The sequence below is a fragment of the Chaetodon auriga genome, chromosome 2, assembly GCF_051107435.1.
Source record: "Chaetodon auriga isolate fChaAug3 chromosome 2, fChaAug3.hap1, whole genome shotgun sequence".
NCBI classification, from domain to species: Eukaryota; Metazoa; Chordata; class Actinopteri; order Chaetodontiformes; family Chaetodontidae; genus Chaetodon; species Chaetodon auriga.
Genome location: NC_135075.1, coordinates 22,176,395 through 22,193,899, shown reverse-complemented (window position 1 = coordinate 22,193,899; position 17,505 = coordinate 22,176,395). Strand labels below are relative to the sequence as shown.

The 17,505-nt window shown below is 41.7% G+C and overlaps 1 protein-coding gene across 1 annotated transcript in view; it reads right to left on the bottom strand.

Moving 5' to 3' along the window:
* Nucleotides 1-17,505, bottom strand: part of cdh22 (cadherin 22) — a 154,792-nt gene that overhangs the window by 60,234 nt on the left and 77,053 nt on the right. Inside the window, exons 3-4 of the mRNA XM_076740980.1 lie at nucleotides 11,377-12,511; nucleotides 1,863-2,157 (exon numbers count right to left, since the gene is read on the bottom strand). Coding sequence (XP_076597095.1) covers nucleotides 1,863-2,157; nucleotides 11,377-11,607 — 526 coding nt within the window. The 5' untranslated portion in view covers nucleotides 11,608-12,511. The remainder of the gene's footprint in view (nucleotides 1-1,862; nucleotides 2,158-11,376; nucleotides 12,512-17,505) is intronic.

The window sequence follows — 17,505 nt, the reverse complement described above, 5'->3', positions numbered from 1 at the left end:
AATAAACTACACCACCCATAATCATCATGTTAAGGAACATGTCACTCAGTGTATGGACATGACTCTTTCACATGTTTCTAATCATTAGTGGACGACATTAGAGGTGTAATGCAAAGAGGGAAAAGCTCAGTTCTTGTTGGTTTGGGATTTGCTGGTAATAAGAAAAACAATATGGCAAGCCTTATCCTCAGATAATGAATGAATCTTGAACAGAAGTGAAAGCGCATAATATGGTAGAAGGGCAACATGCAGCAAAAGTGACACGTGGCAGTCACGCTGGTCTGTCCAGCACCTTCAGTTTTTTTTTTTTTTTGCCTTCTTTTGCATCCCCTCAGTTGTTGTCATTGTGCTTGTGACCTTATTACTGACATGCCAAAAAAAACTACTTCGGACCTTCGCTGATGTTCAACAGGAGCACAGTGCAGAGAAAAGAAACAGGGATCGGGCAAGAGAATGCTTGACTAAGCAGTAGCTGTTACCTCATTAGGGCTAGTGCTCCACAATGATGTTTAAAACATGACCTGCTCACTCACTTAGCGCATAATTTGACTGAGGCGCGACAGGGTCAAACAAGGGAGAGCAGCCAAAGTGGAAAGGTCGTGAGCATTAAGATAACATTAAGCAACATTAACTAAGCACAGTCTCTCTCCAGGGCTCTCTTTCCTGAGTAGAGAGTAGCTCTCCGGCTTCCCAAGGTTCTGCATCTTTATCTAAAAATGCAGTATTTCTATTCTCTTCATCTCTCTCTTGTGTTTTGCTACCATTCAGTTCCCCTGTCCCTCACTCCCTCTCTCTCTCGCTCGCTCGCTCGCTCACTCACACACACCATTCAGGTTTTAGAGTGCAGTGTAGGCTGACATGCCCATGGTTTGCATCATGCTGAGGAAGCAGGAATTAATTCCAATCAGGCTTGAGCAGGGAAGAGCCATTCCATTTTGCACCACTCCTGTAGTCACTGAAACAAGAAGCACCCCCAACCTCTACTGCATATGCATGAAAATACACACACACACACACACACACACACACACATCCAGTATCACACACAACATTCTGCGTACATGTGCTATTGTGGTGTCGCTTGGCAGCCAAACAGAGTTTTGTTTATTACACATCAGCTGTGTCGCTGACATTAATACCATGCTAATGAAGCCCCTGACACCCTCGTTCACCTGTCTTTTCCATTTCGCTGAGAATTTCAAGCAGCCATGAGGTGCTGCTGCTGCTATCGTTCGTCACAATAAAAACATGTTTGTCAAGATTAAAAGCATTGTGGTTTCAGTGTCAAAGGCTTCAATGAGAATATGCTGTACCCTAACCATTATCAGCTCTTCTGAAGCACCTCTCCTCTTTCCCCCGTAGACCCCCTTTCATCATTTGCTTCATAGTAGTCCGTCTGAACACAGCCACAAAGCTCATCTGGGTGTAATGCAATTCATCTCCCCTTTCTTTATACTCCTGCACCGTCTCCTTCATTTTCCATCTCCTGCCTAACTGCAGGTCATAGCTCTGACACAGCCTGTGCAGGGATCCTCCTCACATGTCCATGTCACCATTCTACCTCTTTCTCATCCACAATGAATTCACTGACTCCACATCTATTTTCATCTAATCTCCTGTCTGCTTTTTCCTATTTCCATCTCCACAATGGGGGAGAATTTTAGCATATTGCTCTTCTTGGCACTTTCTAGCTTCCCCTGAGCCAGGACAAAGCATTATGTTACAGACCCTACTTATGCATCATGAAAATAGCTGTAATATAACTGGTAATTCAGTACAGTATGCGCACCTTTGGGCCATCCTGAGCTCAAAGCTTGAAAAAGATATCCAGATGGTGTCTGTCTAACTGTTTCCCGCCTTACCTATGGGTGACAGCTCTGCCACGCTGCCGATATAGGGCCCCTCCAAGAACTTTGGCTCACTGTCGTTGATGTCCTGGACCTTAATGACAAACTCTGACTCTGGTTCCAGAGGGTCGTTGGAGAGACGGTCCCGGGCCTGAGCCCGAAGCGTGTAAAAGGCCTTCTCCTCTCGGTCCAGTCTCTCTGTGGCATGGATGTCTCCTGTTAGCTCATCGATGATGAAGATGGTGCCCGCCCCTTCTCCAGAGATGGTGTACTTGATGTTGCCCTCACCTTCGTCAGAGTCTGTATGGATCTGTTGACACAAATAAACATGAGGACAGTGAGTTCATAGAAGGGGGCACCCATATATATAGTTAATCATGACCCCGTGGCAACCCTGATTCCCCTTTACATGATGCTAATATGCGACAGCAAAGAGAATTTGTTAGAAATGTACAGTAACGGAGCCTAGATTATATTGTTTATCAACATAACGAGGAAACATGTTAAGAGACAATGTGGAGACATGGAAAATGTTGATACTGTCAACTGAAAAACTGACAATGTCTTTCATTTGCTTTCCATATAATATTCGCTTTTCCACAACAACATCCGCTCATACTGACATAAGCATTGATTTTAATTTAGATGCTATGTTTAGGCTCTCACAGCAGTTCGGGAAAGTTTCAATCTTAACCCTAAAGTATGACCACTTGTTTTCACATGACTGACATTCCACCGTTATCACGTGCTAGCGTTTGAGCTCCATTTGCTGATGACGGCTGTGACACGCAGTGGAAAGTTCAGAAAAACGAGCCAGTGGACCTCTCAGTTGAGATTATTATGTCACACATTTCACAGGGAATTTTCTATTTAGCGTCAACCGCTGTGAATGCTGAGGGTTTGTGTAATTGATAGTTGTCAGAAAATGACATTTGGTCATCACCCGTGACCAAAAGAAATTAGCACATTTCTTCCACCCATTCCCTTATCGTATTCCCCAATAGCAATTGCAGCTTAAGGCTTTCTCCGAGCTCCCTGTAGCCCAGCCATCATCGTTGTCGTGGGGGGGGGGGGGGGACACCACAGTTCTCGTGATGATTTACACCTTTCTTGCACATTGTGCCCTTCACAGAATGTGACGCCTAAACTAGGAGATCAAAGTCATTTCAAAGATTGTTAAAGGTAGAGACATGGAGGTGCCGGGGCTGAAAAGTGAACTTAAAAGAGCCCTTATAAATCAGAGCTATAGTTCCCCCCTAATGTGATTAGAAGACATTCCAGAGGCAGCAATAGGAGCAGCATCGGTCCCCCATCCCAACCTCCCCTTTGGCTCTTTAGTGAGACCCGCTCTCTCTCTCTCTCTCTCTCTCTCTCTCTCTCTCTCTCTCTCTGTCACCCACTTGCTTCTATCTGAAATTATAATTCAGAGCTGTCTATGCAGTGTAACTGTGGTTCAATCTACCGAGGAGACCAGGGGAGAGGGGAAATCGCCCTGGTCTCCCTGGTTAATATTTTATAAAGGCTTAATTAAATACAGGCTTCTATCACCCTCGCGGGGGTTTTCATTAAGTATTTGTCGTAAAACTGCGGAATAATGCAAGCCTGCGCCTTGATATTGCTTCCCTCATCCATTTTCCCCTCCCTTTTTATCTATCTGTTTTTGCCTTTTCTCACCATTCTGAATCATCCTGAAGACAAATACAAGAACACTCAGAGAAAATATACTGCCGGATACTTTGGTGGCATCAATATTTCAGTTATAATAAAAGAAGTTCCATTGGTCCAAACTGTGAGAGTTATCCAATAAAAATGTGCATAGTCATGCGCCACTGGATATGTTTCCCCCAGACTCTCTCCCTCTTACCCTCTCTCTGTATTTCCAAATTAGATTCTGCAGACAAGAATGAGTGCGAAATGTTGTCATCATGTGTTAATTCAATTGCACAAATGCTGGCACCATGCATGCAAGTTCCTACCTACTGTACATGTGCGCACCTGGCCACACACACCTACCTACTGTGCGTGCTTGCACACATGCACACAAACACAGGCACACACATACATGCAACGTGGGTTCATCATTCGGCTGGGATGATGCTATTTCTCCCCCCTCAGGCTCGATATACCCATCCGTCTGTCAGTCTATCCTCACTGGAGTGATTCAAGTTGGCAGCTTGAAAAACACACACACTACGCTTAGCTAAGTTGTTCTCTGCAAACTAAAGGTCAGAGCCAGAAAGTCACTCGCTTAGCTTGCTTAAAAATAACCAGGAGTGCAAATGTGCCGTTAACAAAATTACATGAGAAGAAGACGGAGAAGAAACAAATTCTCCGCTACCGCTGGGCAAGAATCGCAACTGCTTCATTGGACAAATCTTTGATGCATCTTCCTGAGCTCTTTTTGTTTTACATCATGCAGCTGTGTCATCAGATGAATACATTAATATGGCAGTGGTAGTATAGTATCCCCTCTTTGTGCTTGACCAGGGGTGGTGTTTGGGCGTGGAGTGTAAGATCTTCATCGGCCAGGTCAGAAGTCACCGAGACAATGGTTTGAACACTAAAAATATACACATGCTGACCCACAAAAACACCATAAAGGTTAAATCGATACTCCACACAAAATCTACCGCTTGTTGATCACACACTCGCCCTGCAGCCTAGACAGCAGGTCATAAAAAGTTTGTGGTTTCCTCATTGACAGCGAATAGCAGCCTCAGTCCAATCACTAACAACAGATTCCAGTCGTGATTATGGTGCTTTTATCCCCACAGTGAAAACGCGTGACCATTAGATTGTATTGTTACAGGCTGAATTCAAGCTGATCACAAACACTGATCCCTGAGGACACTACAAACTGTAACCACCTTTCAAAGCTGCAGGGGAGAGCTTTTATTGTTTAGTTTGCATTTGACATTACATATTTACATTTAAACACAGGGGCAGACACTTTCTCACATATGCAAAGGAACATGCATTCAGAAGTGGTCAGTCCAGCATGGATTTTCCACATTCTGTGAAACACATGAAACACTGTGTGTCGTATCAGTCGGATGTGGCAGCGTTTTCATTGCTCATAACAGTTACTTAAATTCTATGAGCAATTCAAGCCACTAATCAACACCCTTTGAGAAGGATTTTTTGGGTCTGGAGGGAGAGAACAAAATCCTGCAGGACACTTCATTGAGCGGCTGTCTTGAAAACCTCTGATAACTCTATTTTTTCACAGTTTTGTTAAACAACACGCACATTTGATGATTATCGGACGTTAAATCAACTATATAAATTGTTTCATTTGAAGGATTGAACAATCTTGGATGAAGTTTAGTGCACATGAGTAAACACAGCGAAAGTTATATGCCAATGTGCACATTAAAGGAGCTACTGGTTGCAGTAACCTTGATTTGGCGGCTGACTGTTGAAGACTCAGAGCAGCCGAAGTTTGGAAAGTATTTTTGCACAGAACGAGTAAAGAGACTGCTTCACTGTCGGTATGGTAAGACTGATTACACTGACCAGCAACTCTCTCAGCATACATATGGAAAAGGAACATAGTAATAATGTAGATAAGATTGATTTTTAAAAAAGGAACTTATTCTTTAAACTTACTAAAAATGTGTATTTGTCACTGTAGCTTCGCAGCTATTATGATTCACCGTCTGGTTTTAAGTTAAACTTCATGCAAGTATTAGTTAGCAAAGCCTTGGGGTTTACAGTGGAAGGCTGTGGGTTGACTCAGGGGAGAGTGAGGTTGTTGATGCCCTGTCAGGTTCACCTTTGGGTCATAACAAAGTGTCCAGCTGTCACTGTGGGCCAACACGCTGAAGGGGATGACATATGAGTCACATGCAGTGACGCAAAGTTTGCTTCTCGTGTGGTCGTCAGCTCTTTTGTACATTAAAAGTGTGTTAAACCACAAACTGGGACTAAATAAAAGTATGACAGAGTGATAATTTGGTTTTGGAAAGACATTACTTTGAGAAACTTAAAGTCACACATGTTCTAGTGACGAGAGCGTGAATTAGAATTTAAAACATTTTCAGGCTCCTGAGCACAAGTAAATGTATTAAATAATGATCGGCATCACATGACAGAAGCGAAAAAACAGAATAGAATCGAATAGAATAGAATAGCGAGGCATTTGGGGAGTATGATTTCACATTTCCAGCGGAGATACCGGAGCGTGGGCTGCACTGAATCCTTGGTTTATTGAGGGTTTCAAAGCGGGAGCAAATTGGCTGTCTTATATTTAAGTCTGTGTAATCAGGAGTAGGCCTGCCACATTTCACTGCAGCTTGTCAGGCTCTCTGATCTTAACAGCTTCAAAGTGTTAACAAGGTGACTGTATCAGAGACAGCCTAGGTGGAGACAGCTATGGGGAGGGAAGGGTACCGACCATGGGAGACAGAGCCAGAGAAGAGAGGGCAGCGTAAATGGCAACATAACGGAGGGATAAAAGAAAGAGAAGACAGTCAGTGGGAGAAAAGAAATCAAAATGAAGGGGTGATGGCGCTGGGATGGGATGGGATGGGGTGGGAGGAGATGGGAGGCAGACTTGGATAAGCTTAAACAGAAGACAGAGGATGGAAATTCAGGGAGAGCGGAGGAAAAAACAACATGACACTGTAATAACATTATTTGAAAACAATTTCAAAAGATAAGAAAGCAGAGTAAACAAAAGGCTTGCTCCTTCTCCAAAATGGGGAAATCTGCTTCCCTAAAATGGCAACATCACCACAGTGTGTTTTTTTTTTTTAATTCCACATCTTAAGCTGTTTGGTTCCTCTTTGATGACAGCCTTGTGATGTTGTTACAACTGGACCTAGATTTGACTAACAATAGCTTGGATCATTACGACGAGGAGAATTGCTTTAACAGGCATACTATGTGCAATTTTCTGTCGTCTGATTAACCGTGTCCACGGCCAAACACTTTTCATTTCATTCATAAACGCACACGCGGCATTAAAATCACGCCACCCAAGACTACTCGGGTGTCACGTGACATGGAAGAAACTCTGGTATGCATATGTGTGCTTAAGGACTTGGCCGGACTTGATCCAAAGCCACACCAGAACCACAGAATAAAACACACCATAAATCAAACTGATATTCCTTAGAAGGATCGAGACGTTTTGGTGAACAAAAGCAATGAGGCCATCTGCTTCATTTGGCTTGAATACCGAGAGTTTAAAAAAAAAAAAGCAGGGACAAAGAAGCACATTGGATGTGGACTGTACAGGCTACTATTTTCACTGCTCATGCTGAGACACAGGAAGGAAATCCATGCCAAATACATCCATAAAGATCAGAGAGTTGGAAGGGCACAAAAAACACTGCAAAAATTCTACATGGAACCTTTCTTGTTGCTGAAATACAAACTTGTGAGCACATGCCACACAAACTCTCACTCTCTCTCTCTCTCTCTCACACACACACACACACACACACACACACACACACACACACACACACAATGGATTTATTTCTGACAGCTTTTGTCAAAATAGAGGAGAAAGCAACATGACCGGGGAGAAGAAGAAGAAGAATGTGTCACTTTGTCTCCTTTACTTCCTTTAACAACAGCCATTTAGGATTATCTGGGCTCAACAGCAACTCTTGTCTCTTACGAAAGTCCCCTTCCCGTGTGGTGCCAGTACCCTTCCTTTAATTACAGCACATTTTTGACAAGTAGTTGGCGAGAGAAAATATGCTTGTATCATTTAAGTTCGCAAGGACTTATTATCTAAATGTACTGACCAACGCAGCCATCTTAATGTCATGTGAGTGACTATTTTACTGGTAAATCTGACTTCATTAGTGGAGTAGTGGCAACCACGGCGTGAGACGGAGCAAGCTCGGCCAGTTTGTTAAGTTGGGGTAAAGTAATATGAAAAAAAAAAAGAGAGAGAGAAAAAAGTTTGTTGTAATTATCCAGTACAGAGACTCACTGCTTAGCTTTAATCCGCTACTGCTCAAATTAAAGTGTTGATACCAAAAAAAAAAAAAAAAAAAAATCCAGCAGAGTCCATCTGTGTGTGAGTGTGTGAGGGAGAGTTACACATAGACAGACTAAAAGTCACACCCACGCACACACCATTAATAGCACTGATAGCACTGGACGGTGCCCTACTCATATGAAGTGCAATAACTCCAGATAATTTTATTAATAAAATCATCTTTCTTTCGCCTCCTGCTGCGTCAGTCCCTCGAGCTCCCTTCAGCCCTCTTATATCAGTTCGCTGCCTTCCCTGGCACCCTGTCCAGTAATGAATCACAAGTCAGTCTATGAAGTCTCTTCTTTCCCTGTCTCTCTTTGCAGCCTCCCCCGCTCCCTCTCGGCTCCTCTCCTCATGTAGTTCTTCTCTCGGCCTATCCCTCTGTCCCCCCGAAGACAGACGGGACTGCCTGTTGGCCTTGTTGTTGGTCCTACCAGCAGGGATGCAGCACAATCTCAACAGCAGACAAATAAAAGCGAAGCATAATTACTCTGCAACACCAGGCCCTGCTGCAGAGAGCATCTCCCTTCATTTGTAGGAATTGAGAGATCAATACATGCATATGCAATATGCCGGTCAATTGTCATGTCTAAATGATTTGAAACAAGGGGATCACATGATTGATGTGTGTGACTCATCACTGGGTCCCATGCTGTCTGCATTAATATTCCGTCTTTTCATATCACATCCTATGTAAGGCAATCGAATCGTACATGCTGTCCACTCTCATCAACTCATTGAGGTTCATTTGAGACACAGCGGATGAATGGGATGTGAGTGAGCAGAGGGGGAAAAAAGAAGGCAGAAATATTCCCAAATGTTCGCATGGCACTGAGATGATAGCCGGCATGATTTTATTTGACATATACTCATTACCTATAATTACGTTGGAAAAATAACATTCAATAATCGCATTTCTGGTGTCAAGACATTGTCCTGAACATAAAAGAGAAGGGCATCGCTGAGGCTGTCATCACTGAGTAATACCGCTGTTAGAACCAAATAGTTCCTGTAAATAAACAAGGAACTAGTCTTTTTTTTTTCCCCACATTTTTCTTCTACAGCATCTGAAGAACTGTGAATATTCGACATATTAGTTCAATCATGGTTTAGAAAATGACAGTTACTATATGTTTGAGAGGCACTTTTCAAAAACCCCAACTGGACAGAGTGGCGGCAAAAAAAAAGGCATGCAGACGTGTCTAAAAAGGAGTCTGAGTGCCTGCTGAGTGTTTATCATGGTCCAAATCTACACAGTATGTATGCTGTGTATTATAGAGCAGTTCAGACTGTCTGGGCAAAAGCTCATTTGAAAGTATATATCATGAAGTCAAATTCAGTACAGCTGCTTCACAACAAACTGTTCAAGTGGTTCACCCTTGGAAAACTTTCATATGAAGCATCAGCAGGAGCTACTGAGTTTGCATTAGAAACAGTCAATGGACTTTTACAGCTTTCAGAGATTCTACAGCATCACAAAGCAGAGCGGATCAGAGAACAACGAGGCTCCCGTCGTTAGATAAAAACGAGAACAACAACGTAGGAGTGGAACGAAACCCGAAACCACAACTCCTGCACTGCACAGGAGCTACACAACTACAGACAGCTGAAGGCAGACGCTCTTTTAAAAAAACGTCCGCCTCTCTTTGTTGCACGAGGTCACGGCTGTGATATGGCATTGCTTGTCCAAGCAAAATATGGCGACAGTGGAAAAAGTGGCTGTGTTATTGAGGAAAATACTGTATATATATTTGGACAATGTAATGGAGACACAACAGTGTGTTCAGAGCTTTAAATTTTTAATGGCCGATGTCTTTGCAGCGGCAAAGAGTTTTACTGCTTGTTTACTGGTGATAGAGCACCTTTCAGAGGTAACTCTGCATAAAACCACAGGGGCTCCATCTTTATCGCTCCTTGTTCTTAAAGCCATGATGTCATGATTTTGACCTCGAGGGCTTCGTATTCTCATGCAGGTGCAAACCTGGCCCTGATGTAAAATTAGCTACAGTGCAATTGTTGTTGAATACCGTTGAATATCACTTTCTTCCCTCCCTACAGGCCAAAACTCACTCTCAGCCAGGCTGTGGCATGTTCAGCTCCCCTCGAGCCAAGATGGCCTCTGGTCAACAAGAAAGGTAAAACCAATTCAGCTGTTAGACAGGAAGATGTCACACGGCGGGCGGGTGTATAGAGACAGAACACATCCATACACACTGAGTTTATGTTGGGAGAGCAGGGACACTGTTAGAGTCCCAAAAACTTGTACAGATAAGATAGAAGAGAGGCTAAGCACAGGACAGCATGCAGACGGTGTACTGGCTCTCTACAGTGATCACTGTGTGTGCGCAGTGTGCTCAGAGCTGATGGTGTGTCACTGGTCGTCAAGCAAGTTCAATACTGAGTGAGTTACAGAAAACTCCTATCGATGTATCACGGAGATAAAACCAAATAAAAGCACACGGTGAAGCTCACGATGACTGCTGTATATATTACTTTTTCTGTTTTTGGTTTGTTTTTCAGTGAAATTATATTTAAAGTTCAAGGGAATCCAGTTAAGCAGAGATTTTTTTTTTTTTGGAAAGTTCAATAAATGCACGCCGCTCCCAAACTCAATGTTCAATAATGTTCAATAATCTCAATACTGACAAAAATAATGGTGATTATGACTTTTGACGCAATAGAGCAATTCTAATTACACCTTTAACAAAAAAATGTCTTTTGTGTGAACTGGATTATTATTGGGTTTTTTTATGGTGTCTGTAAGTTTATACAATCACATGAATGAGCATCCTGGCTTTACATTACATATAATAATGACAGCCTTATTCACTTCATGATCCAATCAAATATGACTAATTTAACTCAAAGTAACCTTTTGAATCACTTTAGTTGATAACATTCTAAGCAGGAGACAGTAATAATGGAAACCCATGTCATTGTAGTGCAAACTGCATTAACTGCACCTTAACTGCAGAGATTACACTGTCTTCTAAACTAGCTCGTGTGCGTCACTATGTATAAAAAGCACACTGACAAGATTTTGTGTGTCTCCTACAACAGTGACTGAATCTATAAACAGATTTCTGCCCTTCGAAGCCTATTTGGTTTATTGCAAATCTGTATTTGTTTGGTGCATATTTACATCTCGGGACTCCTCAAGGACAAGAACAGTTTTGCCTTTGGAGGAACTGATCTGGACATTAATTCTGCTCATTAGAAGAATGTCTGCTACATGGAGCCGATGCGACTGAGTGACTCTCTTACATGTATTCATCCTGACAACAGAAGCTTGCAGACATCTGCACTAATTTTACACTACAACTTGAAAAATTGCCATCCGAAATGTCTTTTAATGTCGTCTAGCGAGGGCAGCGGCAGTCTTGTGTTCTTCTTGAGAGAATCTCAACTACATCCAGAGGCAGACTTACTTTACTTACTTAGACTTACTTTTCAAAAGCAACAGCTCAAGAATCAGTGTGTATTTGCAAAGTTCTTCTGAAGACATTTACATCATAAAATGAGATGTCTTACCTTTCCTACATATAGCGGCTCTGTGCCTGTGTACTCCTCCACCACAAAAAACTGGTTCCACACCCATCCTCTCTTAACTCGTTCAAGTGACGAAGGTCCTTGCTCCTGTCTGCTCCCTCCTGAGGCCGAACTGCTAGTCCTTGAGGCTTCACACCAGCCAAAACTACAGCAGCTAAGAAGACCCAACGCTGACAGCACTGTCCAAGCTCCTGCGGTCCAAAAAGGAGGCATTTTGACAAAAGAAACAACAAGAACAAAAAAATAAATAAATAGGAAAAGAAAAAAAAAGGAAGCAATCCGGCCCGGGTCTACATGTAATATGCAAGATTCATGCAGACTGGAGGAGTTTTTCGGCTGTAGCTTTAAATCAAATAAAATTCCAACGGGGCAATCTTAGAAGGTCTTTGTGTGAGCGCTTGAGAGTAAATCCATGGGATCACAAATAAATCTGAAGTTATCTGCCGAATACAGAGCAGATCATGGAGCATATTGGATTCCTACCACCTGCAGAGCACCTGTTTGTACTGTAACATGCTCGGTCATTCTGATTCTTTCATAGCCTCTGCCCTACTTCACGGAGTTTCTGATATTTTTTGAAGTATGACCGAAAAGCAGTGAAACAAACAGATTGTGGATAATGTCTTTCACGCTGAAATTTTGAAGACAACAAAAACAAGAGGTTTTACAAGATTGGTTTACTGATCAGTGGGGAAACAGGGATACAATGTCATTGAGGAACACGCCCCTGGAGAGTGATGGTTTCCATCCATTCTTGACTTTGCCGTGTCTACTGCTTCTGACTTCCCTCCTAGCCATGTTACTTCCAGTGGTTACTTCAGGTGGTTTAATACTAAGCTGCCCAAAAATTTGCTCTACTGAACTTTTCTGCAGAGAAAACTCTTCTGTAGTCCAGTTCCTTGAAAAGTCATGACTAGTTCTGCTTCCAGACGCAGTATCCTTGAACTGAGAAAAGGTCAGCTTTTTTTACTGTTGGTGATTTTGTTTGATCTTCGATGGCTTTCCCCTCCAGAACAATCCAGCGGTTTGGAAAGTTCATTCTTCAAAGGTCCTATGGTATTTCTTTGACCATCATGATAACTCCATCGGTGGTTCAGGGGCAGGGATAAGGACAAACCTGTAAGACAGAGAAGAAAAGTGCTGTTATCATAATTACTGCAATTTGAGCTGGGAATGGAAGTGATATCTACTTTTAAAGGTCCCCCTTAGCATCAATGTCATTCTGGGTTTAGAATGACTGGACAACTTTTTTTAAAACATTTTAGCCTTTTTAAAGTGTACACCACACACTGTATGTTATATCACTGTATATTCATTTCCAATGTCATGAACAATGCTGAATGTCTTGCAATTTATAAACAATAATAAAAAAATAAATCCTTCAACAAATCCTGCCTTTCTGGCCTTTCCTTTACCTCTGCACGTTCTGAACTACAAAACCCTTAATGTGTTGGTTTTGTTCGGATTATCTGGAGGAAACAGTTTTCCACAAGCGATTCTTGTGTTCAGCAAGAATTCTAACAATGTGCTGTGAGCTGGGGAGCGATGGCAGAACAGTGAAAAGAGGACAGGAAAGCAGGTGTGTGGAAAATAGGAAGGAGAGGGAGCGAGAGAGAGGAAGAGAGAGAGGGGGGGAAGCAAGAGAGAGAGGTCATTGTTCATCACACACCAAACCCAAAGCATCTGTCTGCCTTTCGTCCGACTGATGGAGCGGCCCTAACACCAGCCAGCTGATTAATTGCATGAGGGAGCACTAATTGGATAAAAGTATTAATCAATTAATTCTATCCAATGAGGCAACAACCCCTTAATACTTCAGACAAACATTGGAAAGTAACAGGGTGTGGGTGGGGTAGCGGGTGGGGGGTCAGATACGGTCCTTGGCTGTTGTGAAACATGCACAGAGGTTAGGCAGAAAGACAGAGCTGACGAAGCAGAGACAGCGAGAGGAGGGGGTCGGGGGGTAAATGGGAAGCAGCAAGACATAAAGAGAATGAAATAATGAGTGAAAGACTAAACGAGCGAATGAGACAGACTGTGTTGTGCTGTGTGCGGCTGTGGGTGTGATTAATGGTCTCTTTGAAACATTCAGAACAAAAGGCGGATGACACAAAAGCAGAAACAATAACATTTAGTATGTTTCTGGCCTCACGACCTCAAGAAAGGAAGATTGCAACACCAGTCGAAGAACAGCTCCTCAGGCCAGCAGGTGGTTTAACCTATTGTATTTCTGCCGGCTGGGAGAGGACTTATAATCTCACTCTCCTCCTGCCCGGTAGCGTGCTTGGAGCTTCCGGAAATAATTCCTTCTCAGACTGTTGGTCAAGGCAATGACCGTGGTATTGGAAACCAACTGCTCTGGGGGTGTCCAATCTCCAGAGCAAACAGTTCAGGAACAACTTCAACAGCTTAGACCTCTTCGTTGACTTGGTACAGTTGGCGTTGCTACTGGAGGGACTACATGGGGATTTGCACATATAATATATTGGTGATTTTATCGTACATACATGCGTATTCGGTCATGTGATGCAGGGGTTGATGTCTTACACTAAACTGAGTAACCATACAGCAATCACACTTGTTCAATGACTAATGTGACACTTGTTCAATGACACATTGATCTTGAAAGGTGCTCCAGTATTGCACAAGTTGGGGCTGTGAGGCTGCACTTAGACACAGCAGCATTTTGAACTAAATACTAATCTCAGCATGCTAACATGCTCTCAGTGACAATGCAATCTTGATGATTTTAAGCAGGTATAGTGTTTACCATGTTCGCCATCTTAGTTTAGCGTGTTGGCATGTTAACAGTAGCACAAGAATTAAGGCACAACTGAGGCTGATAAGAATGTCAGTAAGTCAGCAGATAAAGTCATAAATCAAAGTAATGGACAAATTGAAATTTTGACCTGGTCACGGCGCTAGATGAAAAGCCAGAGGGGGTCATGAATGAGTAAACCAAATTTCATGGCAATCCATCCAGTAGCCACACATATTTATTCAATACTTCTATTCACCATTTGTACTGCCTATGCACTATATTGTATTGTTTACAACCTAGAATACTTCACTTGTATATAGACGTTTATTATGTTGTTGGTCATTGGTGATACACACACACCAATCCTCTTCACATAATAGCGTATATGACAGCCCTTACTCTTATTCTCTACTGTTCTTTACATCCATTTTCTCAGTGTTTGTTGTCCTTGCTCTTAGCTGTATGTCTATTATTGTGCTCAAACACTGACAGCAAAGAAAAACCGGAGATCTACGTGCGTGTACACAATATACACATTTTGCAAATAAAGCAGATTCAATAGTTGTTGAGATATCTCACTACAACAGAAGTAGTCTCTGCCCATCTTTTGATTTTCTCCACAACTGTCAATCTGACTGGCTTCACAATTGAAGGGCGTATTGCTGAGGCAACGGACACAGCGCTGGCCATGCTCAAGTGCAAAACTCTTACCAAAAATTGTTCTGCTTAATTGATTGCTCAATGACGAGGGTAGTATTTTAAGTCAAGAAGACTTTACACCAACATGTAATTTTCAAGTGTCTGTGCTGAGAATGTATCTCACATGCAATTCCAACTGATTCTTTAAGAACACAGTTTTTCAAACAGCCATTCAAATCTCCATCTGTAGCCTCATCCACATTATACACATTATACATTATACACAACATTATAAACTGCATCACCAAACCTAAGCTAACCTTGGTTGGACAGAAGTTGTCCAGAAAGGCACAATTCCTGAAGGACAAGCTGGCGGAGTGAGGGATCATTAAAAGAATAAAAGATTCATATGTGCTCAGAAACTACTTGAATATCTGCTTTTTGATCTTTGTCTTGTTTGCTTTGAGTTCTGAAAGTATTTTACATGCTGCATTGTTTGACTTTGAATGCTTAAAGCCTTGAAGAGGCTGTATTGTCTACTTTGAATTGAAAAATTTGAAATCTGCCTCTTAACAATTTGTGTGCATTCTTAAAAAATAAGCTGCTTTAATAAGCCCACCTTGAATATTAACCTTTAAGAAAGTCATTCAGCACTCAAATGAGCTGGTCCTCTTTTCTGAACTTGCCCAACACACACGTGCTATACACATGCTTACCCTGATCTATAAATATGCAGTTTGCATCGCATCAATAAGATTATCTTTATCAAGAGTTTAAAACTGAACAAAAAACTACTGAATCTGTTGCAGATATCCACTAGCTCCAATTCTGCTGTTGTACCAGAGATGTGCAGAGCTGGGCGAAACCTTTGCCAGATGTTTTTAGGTTTGTCACAACTGTGTGATTTTGAATGTGATGTTTAGATTTGTTTTTGTAACAATCACAGGCAAGATTGGCACTGGCACACATAATTATTGCAAAAAATATCAAACAACAAATTTGCACATTTATGTGTCATTTACCTGTTTTACAGCCATGTGCAGCACATTAACTGACACTTGTACACGACTTAAGTTGCATTTGACTTGTCATTGAACTAACACGAAAGATTTATCATCAGTGCCTTTGTGCTCTAATTACCAGTGTCTGACTGTTGACTTAAATTGACGTAATATTGACTTGAAAAAGGCCTGTCATGTGTCATTGTACTTCTAATGTTAAAATCTCTGAAGAGCAGAGTGACGCACTTTGAATGGAAAACACTTGAGATGATCAGCAAGTCATGCTCAGGAAAACTCATTTTGAGGATTGTATTGTAAGCTGACTTTGTAAAAAAGGTGAATTGTCCATCCTTAATGGTTTGTTATTGGGGATGTTAATAAAAAATGAGCTGTGCAGCTAAAATATTGATCAAAGTTGTTGAATTGAGGTGTTTGAACAAGCAGTGATATACAAGGTTGATATTAGTAAAACCAAATAGTTAGAACAACAAGGGTGATATTGGCAGAAATAAACAGAAATTTACTGGCTTGTTCAACAAGTTTAAGTGTTGTTGTATGAAACCATTAAACTCTTGTTCATGCAATTTCAACGGACTTAATAGTGCTAATGACAGGAAAACATTTTAAATCCACAAAAGCCAATTTAATCGTATTTTCAAGTTTACATCTTGCTAAATCAACAAATGTGTTTCTAGTTCAAGTAACACAATCAATACAGACTAACTGAAGTCAGTTAGATTAGATGGAAATTTGTGGCATCATTCAATTACGTTTATCCAATGAATTATTTTTCGAGTGTTGTGTAACAGTAAACCAAGTGGTTATATGAACATATGACCACCTGAATCAGGACATGTGGTGTGCAGAATAACATTAGATCATATAAAGAAGAAAAAAATCTCGCTTTATATACAAACATATAAGTGTTGACACCAACAGCAAACCAGCAGTGAAGATCAGTGGTTTGGCTCACGTCTACTCTCCCTTTCGTAGCTGCCTGATGCTTAGTTCAATGACTCAATTAGAGAAAAGATTGGAAATGAAGTTTTGTGTTGACTTGGTCTTTGAGAGGCTCTGTGCTGCCCTTTGCTTTATCTCCTGGAGGGCTGTAAAAGACGATTTGAGACGGCTTTGTGAAACGGTGGAGGCTCTTTTTAAAACACTGGCAGTGGTAATAATGGAGCAGGCAGCCAAGGACAGGCAAACCCACACAGAGTATAAGCGCCACCTCCTTGACAGACTGCAAGCAAATTAAGTTTTCTGTTCACTGGTTTGACCACCAAACTGGAGATGCTTGATGAATATGAAGCTGAAGGTATTCTCACTAAAAAACTAAAACGCCAACTTCTTGCCGGTGCCATATGAAAAGTAAAAGGATCACTGACGTCAGTAAACCCCATGTTGTTGGAATGGTTTCAATAAATGTCATGATAACCCATTCAACGGTTTTATATTATATATAGGTATTGCAGTCCAGACCAAAATAATAAATAAAGAAGTGGCTGAGATATCTTCACTTTTGAACCCCAGTATAGATCAAACTCCACAAACACTGGCTCCTACAGTCCCATGATAAGTTTTGATATCTGTCATCAAAGCCCCCCTTTTACTTAGACCGCCAATGTCTTTCAAATGTCATCTCCTAACACATGAGATCCTATGACATAACTAGCAAATGTGGAGCTGTTGTCATTAGCTGAAAGCCCCAAA